General features: G+C 34.4%; 1 protein-coding gene across 2 annotated transcripts in view; it reads right to left on the bottom strand.

The window, feature by feature from the left end:
- Positions 1 to 15,542, bottom strand: part of LOC120636415 (discoidin domain-containing receptor 2-like) — a 146,047-nt gene that overhangs the window by 129,066 nt on the left and 1,439 nt on the right. For both annotated transcript variants that reach the window (XM_039907889.1, XM_039907888.1), the window contains exon 2: positions 1,048 to 1,136. In XM_039907889.1, coding sequence (XP_039763823.1) covers positions 1,048 to 1,114 — 67 coding nt within the window. In that variant the 5' untranslated portion in view covers positions 1,115 to 1,136. The remainder of the gene's footprint in view (positions 1 to 1,047; positions 1,137 to 15,542) is intronic.

Here is a 15,542-nt window from a genome sequence, read left to right on the forward strand (position 1 = left end):
ACCATAACAATCTTATAAAACTGCAACTCTTACCACCTGGTGAGATTGCAGTCAAGAGCTAACTTGAAGTGTAGTGGAACAAAAAATAATACTTTAACTTAAAAAGATTGAGTCCTCTTTCCACAGCGCTATAAAGGTAAAAAAGAATGCTACAAATCTAACATTACAAGACAGGTTGTAAAAAATGGAGTATATACACGAACGTTGCAAGTTAAATAAAAGCATATAAAAAGAAAACAAGGGCCTAGCTCAGTTAAACCTAAAGTTCTCAGCGGCGCTACCAGACACCAGCGTCTAAGTGCAGTCGCGTGCTCTCCAAGCATTGAAATAAACAATGCCTACTCCAAGAAATACCACCTTTCCTATTATATGAATGGTCGCAGAAACTGTGCTCGCCGAACGGAGTAAGGCCTTATTAACAGTTCGCTAGAAATGTCTAACCGTGTAATAAACCGAGAATCACGACTCAAAAGAGAACCCGTCAATTTGCAATAAAGGGCTAATTTAAAGTGGAATGTAATAAGAACATAAATACGTCCCCAGCGCCATATTAAATATTATGCAAGTGACCTTTTCTTGCAATAGTATTGTTCCCCGGCTATATTAAATACAAATTTAAAAATATTTCATTCATGTATACCTTATCACAGGCACTTATGAGGCGTTCATACATTTAACACGTTAACACTAATGTTGGGTGATGGTGATAACTGCATTTGTAACTTAAAACAAAAGCTAGCAGGGTTAAAAACACGCCCTGGTCTAAGAAGAGTACAGAACTATTTTCTATAAGCTTACGATAGCTTATTATTGAGTAGTAGTTGAAGAGCTTTTCATGTCGGAGATCGTCCTGGGATGTAATAAATAATTTTCGAACAAACCAGTCTCAGAACCTCAGATAGATTATGAATATCTGGTCTTTTGGATAACAGTCAGTGGGGCTGTTGAAGGCATGGAATATTACACAGTTCAGATGTAACTAGTTCATGAGAAAAAACGTACACGTAATATAATTAAGTTTAGTATAGATATGTGTTGTGTACTTACATATATCGAGAGCGAACAAGTGCGCGGCGCGGGCGAGGAGCAAGAGAGCTAGCAAACTAAGCACCATCTCGCTACGCTCACTTCACCATCTGCAACAACACTATCATGAGTAGGGGAACATACAACATGAAACCAGGTCGTTTCTCTGACATATATCATCATCATCAATTCAACCGATTGACGTCCACTGCCGCACCACTAGCATGGTTCGGAGACAATTATCTCCCCGCTGGAAAGGATAAAAATGTATCTTCTCCACAGCTTTATCAACTCTCAGAGCACAATTGGGTAATATCCAAATAATGTATGTGTAATAATAAACGGGAGTAAACTTCTCCAATTCCAAATTCTCCTGCTATTATATAATTGATTGACATGATTTGTTTGAAAACCAAAGGTAAATTAAAAGTATATTATATAGCCTTAGCGACAATTAAATAAATATAATGTTCAAATCTATTATTTTAATTAATAATTATGATCGTATTACGACCAGTGGGCGACAACTATTACATTCAATTTGTTTAAGAAACACGCTACCGCTCTGCAGTTATATAATATTAAAAGAGTATTTATAGTAGTCGGGTTCGGTTTTTATCATTGTCTTGTTTCTTTATTGTTCGATTGTAAAACGGGGTGCTTCTTTAAATATTTCCCCGCAATATTTTTCCCGATGCTTAAGGAAAAGATGAATTGAATGCATTCGAATTGTGCCAGTCTCTGTGCTTACTCTCCACGAAATTAAATCGAGATATTCGCATTGATAAAAATTTTATAAGTTAACAAACACGATGTACCGGAAATAAAAGAGTGTCTGAAATCAGTTTCTTATCATAGATTTGTAGATGCAAGCTATTTCGTCTTCGTGATATTTGCAATAGGTAGTTAGTAAGATTTTCATAAAGGATTTCATATAGTCAAAACTAACTGAAAGTGTTTAAAGATTTATATGTGTGATAAGTCTTTGTAAGATCTAGAATTTTACATTAAAACAAAAAGTACCCCTTCTTTTTGTAGTTATAGTTCTTTTGGCGCGTCAGAAAAAATGATGCGAGTAAATTTTTACGATGCGAGCGCACACCGTCACAAAAAACCGACACCCTGAAGTTAGCTATAAGGTTTGACAGTGTACACTTTGAATTGTCAAAGTCTGCGGGCTCATTTCTGTGATATAGTTGATTCAATTGTACAAAAATCTCTAATTTTATTTTAAGTTGAGTGAAACTGGGTTTTCCGATAAGTAACTGTCTACTAATGTTCCAAATTTAATTATGTTTATTATGTCCATTTCTTTAATTATGCAGAAATATTTTTTTGTGATATTTAAATAAACTTTATTTAACTAGATAGTGCGTTATAATAAACTTTCAATGTATGAAATATCTTTTTTCTATTGTTAGTATCGTTTTTTCTACAAACGTAGAATAAGACGAATGGTAAAATTTATGAAATTTTTTTTATCTTGTTACCTCAAAGAATAACTTCTAACGCGTGTACATAAGTACACACATGTTGTTTAGGAAGTTTAAAAAGGGACATATAATAATTTTTGACATCCTGAAGTCCCGGAAATTACTTTGCCGGGGTAAGAATATTTATTACTTTTATATTTTGACAAACACATACTGTAGTTGGCAACTGACGTATGGCTTTTCAAGCTATTGACATTTAAAGATCATTATTGACAGCCGACTGGCGCAGTGGGCCGCGACCCTGCTTTCTGTGTTTAAGGCAGTGGGTTCGATTCCCACAACTGGACAATGTGTGTGCGATGAACACGAATGTTTTTCAGTGTCTGGGTGTTTATCTATATATTATAAGTATTTATGTATATTATTCTTGAAATTATCATCAGTTGTGTTACGGGTACTTAGGTTCCCATAACACAAGCTACGCTTACTTTGGGACTTTATTATTACTTATTTATGTATGCCTTTGTAAGATCTAGAATTTAACATTAAATAGAAGTACCCCCTTCTTTTTTTAGGAAGTTTAAAAATATCATATAATGACTTTTGACACACTGAACTCCCGGAAATTACACTCGTATTTCTGCTTTGACGGGGTAAGAATATTTATAACTCTTATATTTTGACAAATACCTACCGTAGTTGGCATCTGCCGTATTGTTTTTGTTATTGACATTTAAAGACCATAATGTTACCTACTCCTCAAAATCCGCAATGTCAGTCGCACACGTATCGTACTATATTCCTGACTGTCCTGTCTTTTTATAATAAATATGTATAATTCAAATGCAGTATATTCTAATGTGAACTAGTAAATTCTAGTTTTAACAGAAGCACAGTAAAAACTAGTTTATACGAGAACTCAAAATACTTCAAGTCTAACATCCATTACATAAAACGAAGAACCTATTAAAGCAGACTGAAGGGAGAGCAGAATGTGTATTATCTTAATATTTCGTAGTACCTGTAAGTTTGAAGTTTGAATAAGAGTTATTATATTTTATAGAAACATATTAAATCAATGTTTTGTAGTGTGTTATGTATTATTTATTCCATTAAAAGTTAGACCTTGGCTACACTCGTACTCGTACCTTGGTCACGTGTAGCCAAGGTCTAACTTTTGTCTATTTATTCTGTCTCAAGATGAAAGAGGGCTTACCTGTTAGGTTAGGTTAGGTTAGCCACAACAGTATCGTATTATTTACCGAGTATTTAAATAGCAAGATAACCTAAGCATATGTCATGCAATCCGTAATAAGCACTTTTGATTATGAACGTATGTTACATGGGATATTTTATGCTTTTGCTGTAGAGTCTAGTTCGCGATCTACAAGTTTCCGAGCACTTATACGAGGCAAAGAGTTGAATTCCCTTCACGAGATAAGTTAAGGTTGTTTCAATGTAATCGAAAATTTCATGTTGTACAAGTTACGAGAGGCCGAATACCAGCTACAAGCTTGGCTTCAAATTACGTGAAGTAGAAGTGTATAATTGAAACTTTTTGTTCATGTTATCTTCATCATCTGTAAAATATTAACATACCTCTGCTTGGCAAAGGCATCCCCTCTCATTTGTAATAGTTTGTGAGCATAGACACACCACGCTGCACGAATGCGTGTTGGTGGGCGTTACTATTGTCACAAGTTAGTGGTAATAACCGGAAGCGAAAGTATAATTTGCTCCTTGTGGACACCGCCAATAACATAACCTAAACACCGATACTGATGATTCTATAACAGAAAAAATCAGTAAAAATGTTTCGCTTACCAAAGATTCGAACCCAGGACTTCGTGTAGAACATGCTAACTACAAGAACAACGGGGTAGTTATTAACTTACCCTAGTAATCTAGTGACTGAGAGTAAGTGAAAACATGGAGACAGTTTTTGAACTCATTACTACAAGTAAGCGTCAGAAAAAAGTTACTGAATAGTTTACTGATTTAATTAGGCCGTAGTCTACCACGCTGGCCAAGTGCGGATTGGGAGAATTAACACGCCGTTGAGAACATAATTGAAAACTCTCAGGCATGCCGGTTTCCTTCACCGTTTAAAGCAAGTAATATTTAAATTCCGAACCGTCAGTGGTGCGTGCGGGGCTCGTACTCGGTCTCCACGTAAGGAAAGCCGATGCCTTACCCACTACGCTATCAACGCTTCTCAGCCAGCCAATTTGGTAACAACAAATTTCTAAAATTGACCAGGATCGATATCGAATCTGCCTTTTAAGGCTAAATAGCTGAAGTCAGATTGCAATTTAACACTAATCTGACCTCGATGAAATCCTTCGCATCTGCAGTTCCAATTTGCGTGTACGACTCTTAGCGTATACTTAAGATCTGACCGGCCCAACCGCATCAAAGATCCAAATGCTTTTCAATTTCTTTTTCAGCAAGAGAGTACTTTTCCCGACCAGCAACGTTAGACAAATTGCCACTTTTGTCACTTTACAATTTCCTTATTCAGGGAAGTAATGAAAAAGGGGTTCCTCATTCAGTGGATACTTTTTTCATTCGGAAATTTTAATTTGTGTTTTTAATAGAAAGTGGGTGATGTGCACTCACTGAAGGCTGTTGTGTAATTGGATTAAAACTCTGACTGCGCTTTGGTTTATTTGACGGTTATTTACGTAGGGTTCTAATTCATTAAAAAAACTCCCTATCAAGATCAATAAAAAATTAAATATCTATCGTATGACTAAATACCTAGCTAAAACGAAAATTACTACATGGCTACTGTAAATGAGCTATGATCAAACGAAACAGTTCATTCTATCAAATATACGACATCCCCATCCTGTAGTACGTATCTATAATATAAACACACATACACACATACACACACACACCCACACGCGCGCACACACACACACACACACACACACACATGCAGCATAGTTTTTACTATTGCAGTGCCACCCTTGCTAGTATTTTAAGTGCCATTGTAACTGTTCCAAATAAACATTTATTATTATTATTATTAACAGTCTAGAACAGCCCGCGGCTGGACTACGAGTAAAGGCCTGTCCCAACAAGAGGTTTTGGTCGGTGATCGTAGTATATGGTAATAGTAGCACACAGAACGCTTCTGGCGTTCTCTGTTATATTCACTTATTATTTATTTATTTAAATATTATAAATGCGACAGTTTTCATTGAGGTGTCACGTAAAAACTAACAAATTAATTTTAATAGAAGCCTAAGTATAGCTTATACATCAGAGTAACACGTATAATATTAAATGTCAAGTAAACTTCAATGTATAGTAGCGCACCATTTACGTGGAAGTCATAACAGGTAAAATATTTTAATCATAAATATTTGTAAACTGTAAAAAATATATTAACTATGCACGTCTAATGGTTCGAAAGTGGTCGATGATGATCTTTAGCTAGAGCATACGGGTAAAAGTAGTGGTGACGTGCAGGGTGGAAGTGCAGGGTGCGAGTCATCTCACATGATTTCTCTCGCAGCCTAAGTCGCGGGCATCCGTTATTTATTCAATATTCGGAGACAAAGGAGTAAAGATTTACGGCGCTACAGTTAGCGCTGTCTTAAAAGTTTGAAGTCCCGGGCTCTATCCCCAGCACTAGCAATTTAGGCAATTATAATATAGGCGTCTGGTTCAGTGTTAGACTTCGGCCGTGGCTGGTTACAACCGTACCGACAAAGACGTGCCGCCTAGAGATATATGGCTCCGGAACTAAGCTGCATAGAAACCGTAAAAGCCGTAGGAATAGGCGTTATAACTGCCATCCTCCTAACAGGTTAGCCCGCTGCTATCATAGTCGCAACAGTCAAGGGCTAACTTGTATTTGAATTAAAGATAAACATCATTACCATAGAGCCGGAGTTAATTTAAAAAAACCGGCCCATACAAATTGGAGCAGTTTGGTGAATCTAAGCTCTACATAACTAACTTCAGTGCCGGAGAAGGCTATGTGTAACGATAAAGTAACATTGCTACAGTAAAGATATTAAACTGCAGGGTTCAACCATCATCATGACTATCCCACTGAAGAGGAACGAGTCTCCTCTTAGAGTGAGAGATAAATTTAAAGATGTCAAGATAATGACAGTTTTTAGCCAATACATATTTGAAAATTTAATGAATTTAAGAGAAAATGTGACTGCAATAATTTGAACATTAGAAGCAAAAATAGACTTGCAGTGCAATATACTAGACTACATAAAATAAGTAATTCATTTAAAGGAAATTGTATACAATTTTACAATAAATTACCAGTTGATATATTGGAGATGTCTCTGAAAAAGTTCAATGTTTGTATTAAACGTAAGCTTATAGAAAAATCCTATTATAGTATTAAGGACTACGTCAACGATAAAAATGTGTAAATTATTGCTCTAACCAGGTTGCTTATTTAATTAGTTTTTAAAGGACAATGTGAGACAGTGATAACAAAAAAAATAACAACCGGCTAAGTTTGTTGTGGGCTTCTTCTTAGACCAGGGCGCGTTTGGAACCCTCGTAGCTTTAGTTTTAAGATGATTTATTTATCGCCATCAACTAACTCCTATGTCATATTTTACATGTAATGTACGCATCAAAAGTGCCATCTATGTGCCTATTTGAATAAAGAAATATTTGACTTTTACTTTGACTTTGAATGTAAAGGGTTTTGACCGTAGTCCACCAGGCTGGCGAAGTGCAGTTCGGTAGATTTTACACGCATGTGAGAAAGAAATGGAAACTAAAGCGTATGGATTTCTTTGCGACATTTTCCTATACCATTAGAGTAAGTGATATATATATATATTTTTATATATATTATAGATTATATTGTTGTTTAAATTAAAAACGCACATAACTCCGACAAGTTAGAAGTACGAACCCGAAAAGGGAGGGACATGGCACTATGCTATCACCGCAATATTTTATATAAAACAAAACTTTATTGCAACAAAAAACTAGGAAAACATACAAAAAAGTGTATGCGTGTAACCATAACGCGCGATTGAATTAAACTTACTTTTATTATTATTTATTTACGAAAGAGAAAGATGTTCCGGGGATTCTGCCATTTCATTTAATATTCACTATTTCATTTTATATTCTATTTAAAATTAATCACATTTTATAATTATTTTCATTTATTAAAAAGAATAATTGAGAGTAGGAAAAATGAAGGTTAGATCAGCTCATGTCAGTATAACCTTGTCATTGAATAATGCAATCGTTAGAAAATTAATTAACAATATATTTATTACAAAAGTATTAAAAAACAAGTGTATTTTAAGATTTTAAAAAAACTTTGCAATGTAAAATATTTTTTTTTTAAACTTGAACTTTTATTCACTTGATGTTTGCGAAGCGTGCATGGGTACTGTGCGATCAGCATTACACAGGACGAACTAGGAAGTAGAAATCAATTATGTCCAATTCACAGTGCGCCGCATAAGTGTGTCAAACATTTATTCCGTGTATAAGATTTAATTCAATGAACGTAACTCATTCAGAGCTAGTTAAACGCAATGCTGTTTGTTTCTTATCATCAATTTAATTTAACGCACCAAAATGGGAACACATTGGGCATTTGCTCAGTGTTTTCAAATTGTGATTATGTTTCTCGGCTAGCATTCGCCTGCTACTTTGTCCGCGTACCCTTTCTGATCCCTCATTCAACTGAGTTTTTCCGCGGTTAGGCTGTGACGTAGAAAATAGCAAAACGCAAAAGGACCGTTTGAGGAAACGTAGAATTTTTTTACACTTTAAAAGGTCACGAAGAGTATAGGATATACATTATTTTTAAATTAAAAAATAACCGACTTCAACATACGCCCAGGAATTAAAAAGCTATGGATTATATATTGTTATTGATATTGTTGATTGAACAGCACGACCGAGATTGATACGACCGAATTAAAAAAAATAAAAAATTTCTAATCGATTCATGCATCTTCGAGTAATCGGGTAATATACAAAAAAAAAGATTTCGTCGAATTGAGAACCTATTAATTTTTGAAGTCGATTAAAAATGACTGTTCATTTACGTAAACCACGATGTAAAGTCACATTTCATCCGGCCATTTTTAAATGCCGTAGGAATCTTTTGTAATCCCAGGTTTAAATCGTAAATTATTAATACGAGTATTTATGCCAAGTACTTGAATATCGGCGTAGGTAACAAAACAAACAAACTTTCGCTTTTAAATACAATTACGGAGTGATTTATAACTATTAGGTCACAGATGTATTGAACGCACGCTAGTTATCTATTGCCAATGTGTGGGTAACAATATTGGGTATAACAAGTTTGAACTCATAAAATAATTCGTATTTAACAAGGATTTAGTCCTTGTCAACAAAAAAAATCGTAACTCGTTTTTATTTAGGACTAGTTATTGCCCACGACTTCGTCCGAGTTAATCACGGTTTTTAACAAATCCCAAGGGAACCGTCCGCGTCAGGTAGCCTTGGGTTTTTTAGATGATAATAAATACTTTTGATCGTGTAATACATAAGTTTTATGTATCATCAATAGTTTTCTCGACGCAGGCCAAAAAATGATTTTTATTTAAATTTTCGTTTTGTTACAATATTTAAATTTTCCTATGGATCACAATTTTTTTTTAAATAATATTTTTTATTACTTTGTGATAATTTAGTTGGTAAAGAATAATAAAAATAGGTTTAGCTGTTTCGGAGCCTATTGGGTATAAACAAACAAATGTAATATAAAATAGCACTGCCCACCATAAAATTATTTTTGTGACTCATATTGGAAAAGGCTTTTTCCACTTTATACACACACACACATCAAATTATCAGTGTTTTTAACGCACTGCTGGGCGCACGCCTCTCCAGAGTTTTAGAGCATAAACCGCTTCTTCAATGCGGATCGGTGATAACAAGAACCGACGTAAGGTGCTGTCCGAGAAGGAGAAGGACAAAGCAAATTGGATAATAACTTTGGTACTTAGAATTAATAAAAGACAAAACCAAAGTTCAACCCGACGCGGGATCTCGTGATCCGTAGTTGAACGTGCTAACTATTTCCGTGATTTCTCATATTCTTTTATCTATCACTTCGAAACAATCCTAAGTGTGTATAACACTGTCTCAAACTTGTTCCTAATTTTTTTCTTCTAATATTTGCCAAAAATGTCTCCTATGTGCTGAGAGAAACACTGGGACATAGTAGTCTAACGTTGTGGTGACGCGCGGATTGCGGGAAAAAATGTATAGAAATTAATTCGCGACGCGCCGCGTGGAGATTCTAAGTCTGTGTGTGACACTGTTTATGTTTTTCCTATTCTTTGAGCGGGAATATGTCTCAAACGTTTTCAAACTACGGACTCAAAATATTTGCTCAAGATTTATCTCCAATGTGCTAATAGAAACAGGTGCGAGGGCGAAAGTGGTCTAACGTGGAGGCGAGGCTCGAACATGCGGGAAAACATTTTTAAAAATTAGTACGGGCCGCGTGGAGATCTTATAAGTTTGTATTATAGCACTGTTTATGTTTTCACTAATTTACATAAAATATGTCTCAAACTTTTCCAACTTTACTACGAACTTAAAATATTTGGCCAAAATTAAGGACACCACTCGCGAAATAGCGGGAAACTATGTTTCTTTAGATTTAAAAACATTCCAGGTTTCCATGTTTACACTGAACGAAGTAGAAAATGCACTCTGAAAATGGTCTAAACATTAATAGAAAGTGAAACTATATTTCGACACGGTTACTCCACTCAGTTATCTCCACATATATGGATCGGGTGGATTAATAACTTTGTTTCCTTGTTGTAGATAGTTAACCATAATTTTGGAACGATGTTAATACTCAAAAATCACGAATGATAATTTCCGGGGTTTAAGTATTATAAAAAGTCAATATCGAAACTTTCTCGTCATTATTAAGTTACCGTGGTATCACATGTTTTACATCCTAAAATTAAGAGCGATATTATGAAATTCTTAAAATATTACACATATTACGAAAGCGAAACAAAAAAACAAAGTCAGGCAAGTAAAATAAGGTAAAGTAAAATAAAGTAAAATAATGCCCACAACACAAACATTTATTCAAGCATATTCATAAAGTAACCGTTAAACAAAAGGTTGCACTTCCAGTAGGTAGGAACATAATAAACAAAACTTTTTTTTTTTTCTGTTTTCATCTTCAATACATTTTGTTATTTAGTATAAGTTACTATAGTTCAATTACCACTGACTGATAATTTGATTAATAAGTAAACATCAAAAGTTTTAAATTAAACTATAGCATCTAATTGGTAAAAAATATTAGTATTAGTATCTTAATTCTTATGTGATCACATCATTAATTAAAAATATATTTTAGTTTGTAATTATAATTCATGTTTTGAATTCAATGGAAACTTCACAGTCAAAAAAAATTCCATCAGAAAAATATAAGTCTCTTATCACAAATATAAATAAAATATAGATAAAAATAGAAAATATCCATATTATTTTGTATTGAAAATTAACTAAGAATTGATTTGTTATATTTGTAGGTAATAAGTAACTGATCCACAATACATGCAAAGCAAATATCCATTGAATATTATTGTATATTTTACCAATTAAGAACACAACCACTCTCAAGGAAGCTGGCGGTAACACTGAGAGCTAGCGAAGGTAATTAAAGGCAGCTCTACCCAGGTCAGCTCCCAGCATAACACTGAAGCGTTTGGTCTAGAGTAACTATGACTTCCCGCCCACAGCAGATTCCGCCAAAACGGCATTACTCTGGGAGATGTTTGGCTTTTGTTTAAACTTTTCATTCGTTATTTATTTTAAACTTGTGGATGCTCGCGACTTTCTGCGTTAATTTCTGATTTTTTGTTATTGAAAAGTGTTTTTCTCGCGTCGTACCCTGCCTGCCATTATGCAAAGCGCACATATGTTAACCTCTATGTTTATCTTTTTAGCGAAAGACCATCGGCGATAACTTTCAAACTTAATTGAAAAATAATTTCAAAATGATTTACAACGTAAATCGTGTAATTTAATTTTATGTTTGTAATTTTACGTTGTAAATCGTGTATCGAATTTAAATGTGTTGTTTTTTACAAATTAAAAATTTGGACTTTCACATAAAAGATAGATATATGCTGTATCGGACTTTTTTGTACCTTTTTCACGGTCCAACCACTTACATCTTACTTTAACGATTTATACAGCTCAATCATAGGTCTAAGATGGCACATTCGTACTTGATACCAGTATGTTAGGTTATTACCAAGATACACAATACCTTTATTTATTATAGCCTAGGTTTTATTCTGATGTACAACCTATATTACTGTAGTTTTATTAAAATTCGTTCTGATCTTTTTTTTATTTTTTGTCAATCCTTATAAATGCAACAATACAGCTATTACGTATGGACGCTAGTTTGCAAATTATTGAGTGAAAAAAAAACATTAAATTAGGCATTACTGGCCTATTATTGGGCACAAAAAGGACAACAGAGAACAATTTTACTGCCAGCTTCAGAGCTAAGATAACAACATAAGGGAATTTTTGGTGCAACACTACGTTCGCCATGGTTTCACCCGCGATAATTAATGGTCGTAACGTTATGTTATAGTTTAAAATACGCATACTTATACACTCAAATACAATAATCGACGTCGGATTTTACAAACGGCGCAATCGAGCATCTTAGAATTAATTCGAAATTATTTATTTTTTTCACTATCTCCGTCCTTCCGCCCAAATAACATGCTGTAAGTGTGGGATCTTCCTGATAAGATTTTTTTTTTTAAGGAATATTATTTTATTCCATATAATGACGGTTCAAACGCACCTTTTATTTTTTCTACGTAAAATACTTATATTGTGGCTATATACACTAGTATGTATATATTTGACTGCCGATTGGCAGAGTGGGCAGCGACCCTGCTTTCCCACTCAAGGCTCGTACGACCGTGGGTGCCATTACAACGGATGGAAAATTACTGTATGATGAATATGAATGTTTTTCAGTATCTGGGTGTTTAATTGTATAATATTTGTATTTACGAATCCTTTTCATTGTAGGCGGAGACTCGTGCCCTGTAGTGGGCCGGTAATGTGTTCATATGATTATGATGAAGTATTTCTGTGTATTATTCATAAAAATATTCATCGGTATCCACCACACAAGCTACGCTTACTTTGGGGCTAGTTAGCGATGTGTGTATTGTCGAAGTATATTTATTTATTATTTATTATTATTACATGGCTCCGGACTTTTTTTATACGTACGTACGACCACTTTGTCGCACCTTTTGTCAGCGAACGCGGTCTGCTATCTGATTATTACTGTAGCTACGACCTGTTGGTACCAGATTTCTGTTAGATACGATTGTCTCTCTGCAACTCGGATTCACTTCCGTGAGTATTCACTCGGAAAACGAAGGTAGAATTGGACAGCCTCTCACTACCGCGTACACATTCTTTACGTAACTTACGCATAAAAAGTGCGGTCTAAGTGCCTATTAAAACGTAAAGCTAGTTCGGTGGAAGATCTTCTGTGATGTGAAAACACACGCTTATGAAGAGTTCTGTGCATACCGGTGCATAGTCGACAGTTTGTAGAGCTCTTTTTAACTTGCCAATTCGATATCGGGAGTTGTTCGTTTTCCGGAGTTTTTTTGGGACCAGTTTTCCATTTATAATTTCGAGTCGAGAGTACAAATAAACAACACATAGTCTAAATATCCATTCAGTGTTTTGCCACGCTCAGGCATTTGAAAGCTGCTCTCAGTTGAAGTGTGGCACTGAACTATTCCGACGTTATGCCACGTTTATTTGGGCCTTAACAGTTTACTTGGGTGTTATTGCATTTCGTCCGTATGTCCGTCCGTCGCGTCTGTCAGATCCAGATAACTTATACATATAATTTAACAATATTGTATAAAATGTATAAAATTGTATAAAACAATATTGTATATAACTTTTACATATTATTAAAAACAAAATGGAGTAGGTAACTCTTAAATTCCAAACATCGTGGAAATTATGTTTTACAAGACTGAAAATTATACTTTAAGAAAAAATACAATATTTGTGGAAAGCTCGCGGGGAATGGGGCTCTAATTTTTTTAGCTTTACGTAAGGTTGTGGCGTATCAATTGTACGCCATCTGGTGACAGCAGATCAGAGTATATCAGATACAGTTTTAACGACCTGTTTTCCTGGACGACGAGACGGCTATGGCAATACAACGAAGAATGGGCAGCAACGGCTTCTGAGCTACTACTACTGACAGAGTTTTCCTTAAATAATAATGATTGTATCATCATTATTTAAGGAAATGATTTATGAAAAAATATGAAAAAATTTATGTATGTAACCCCGACGTGTGTGACATGTGGGTTTGTACACACTCAAGTAAGTTGGTGTATATGAGTCTTGTGCAAGTGAAGACGTCTGAAGTTCGCGCCTCGACTATACAAAACGCTCCAAACATTTTTGTATCACGTATCAAGTAATACCGTCGCGATACGCATGTTTGCAGCTACTAATGTATTGTGTGGAAGTATGTTTAAACTGTCAACCGTCCGTCAGTCACATTAGATTATTTCAGTAACCATAAAAGCTATCGACATGAAATTTAGAAAAGTTATTAGAAAAAAAAAACAAAATTCATTTATTTCAAGTAGGCCTTACATAAGCACTTTTGAAACGTCAAGTTTGTCTGTTTGTCACTACAAACAGTCACTGACTCTATCACCGGTTCGGAAGGCAGATTCTATCGAGAAGAAGCCGGTAAGAAACTCAGCAGTTGGTCTTTTCCAACATCATTTTACAATTTAACAATCATTGTTCTATTGTTGTGTGAGATGAAAGCGGAGCGGCTTGCTTCCAGGCAACCTTGTTATAAATATATAAAATATTTTTAATTTAATTAAATAGGGGGAGGGAAATCGGGTGTAATATTAATAAGTATAAATTTTAATCTCCATGCTTCGACTCATTCTTTTCCGGTTTTTTTTTTAAATTTCGACAAGTGTATTTTCATTTTACCTAAAAGTTGCCAGTTTAGTATCTCCTAGAGACGAAAAGACTGCCTATAAAGAATTCCCTCAACTTTCCCAATGATTCTACAATGGCTTATTTTTCGATTATTGAATAATTATTGCGGTCGGAGATAGAAAATGGTGCCAATTCTGTTGTGCACGAACTATACAAAACTATATATCTTTTATAATATACATATATATATATATATATATATATATATATATATATTTTATTTATGACAAGCTTGTTGGAAAGCCTACATCAATATTCGAAGAAATCATCGTTCGATCTTTTGTAAAAATCGTCTCGAATGTATTCGTAAGGACTTTGTTCTACTGTTTGTCTACTAGTTTGATTTGCAATCTATTGATATTTTCGTACTTATAACTTTTTTTCTTTAAAGTTAATTGTGAATCATAAGGGGTTTGTGCAACAGATGGAATTTTTAACTTGCTTCTAATCATTTGTGCTCTTTAATCGTAATAGAATCGAGGATGTGACGATAATCCTCGTAATGGTGGCCAAAGAGTCGCCGCTTCAAAGCCTGTCGGTTCCGAAATTTTTATTTGAATTTGAATTTATAAACTTATATTAAGTGGTGAATTATTAAGTGTAGGTAAAATCACTTAAATATATATCTTTTAAATCAACTTTAAATTAAAATGGTCCAAATGCGCTTATTGGCAAAGCGGGTGAAATAGCATTAAAATAATACGGTTTTTAGGTCAATTTTAGAAATCGAAAAATTAATGTATTAAAATGGGTTAAAAAGACCCTTATAAAATAATATCTATATAATATTTTTATAACTTATTTACTTCTCCAGATTTTAACCAATATATGTTTCATTACTTCACATAGTGAAGCCTTTTGGGAACCAGAACCGACCAGCCAGCTGGGAACATTTCTAACATTTCATGAACGCTTCATAAGTGCCTGTGATAGGCCTACATGAATTAAGAAATTTTGAATTTAAATTTAAATTTTTAAATATACCCTACTCTTTTTGACCACTTTGAAAATTAACGT

Source organism: Pararge aegeria, chromosome Z, assembly GCF_905163445.1.
Source record: "Pararge aegeria chromosome Z, ilParAegt1.1, whole genome shotgun sequence".
Lineage (NCBI taxonomy): Eukaryota > Metazoa > Arthropoda > Insecta > Lepidoptera > Nymphalidae > Pararge > Pararge aegeria.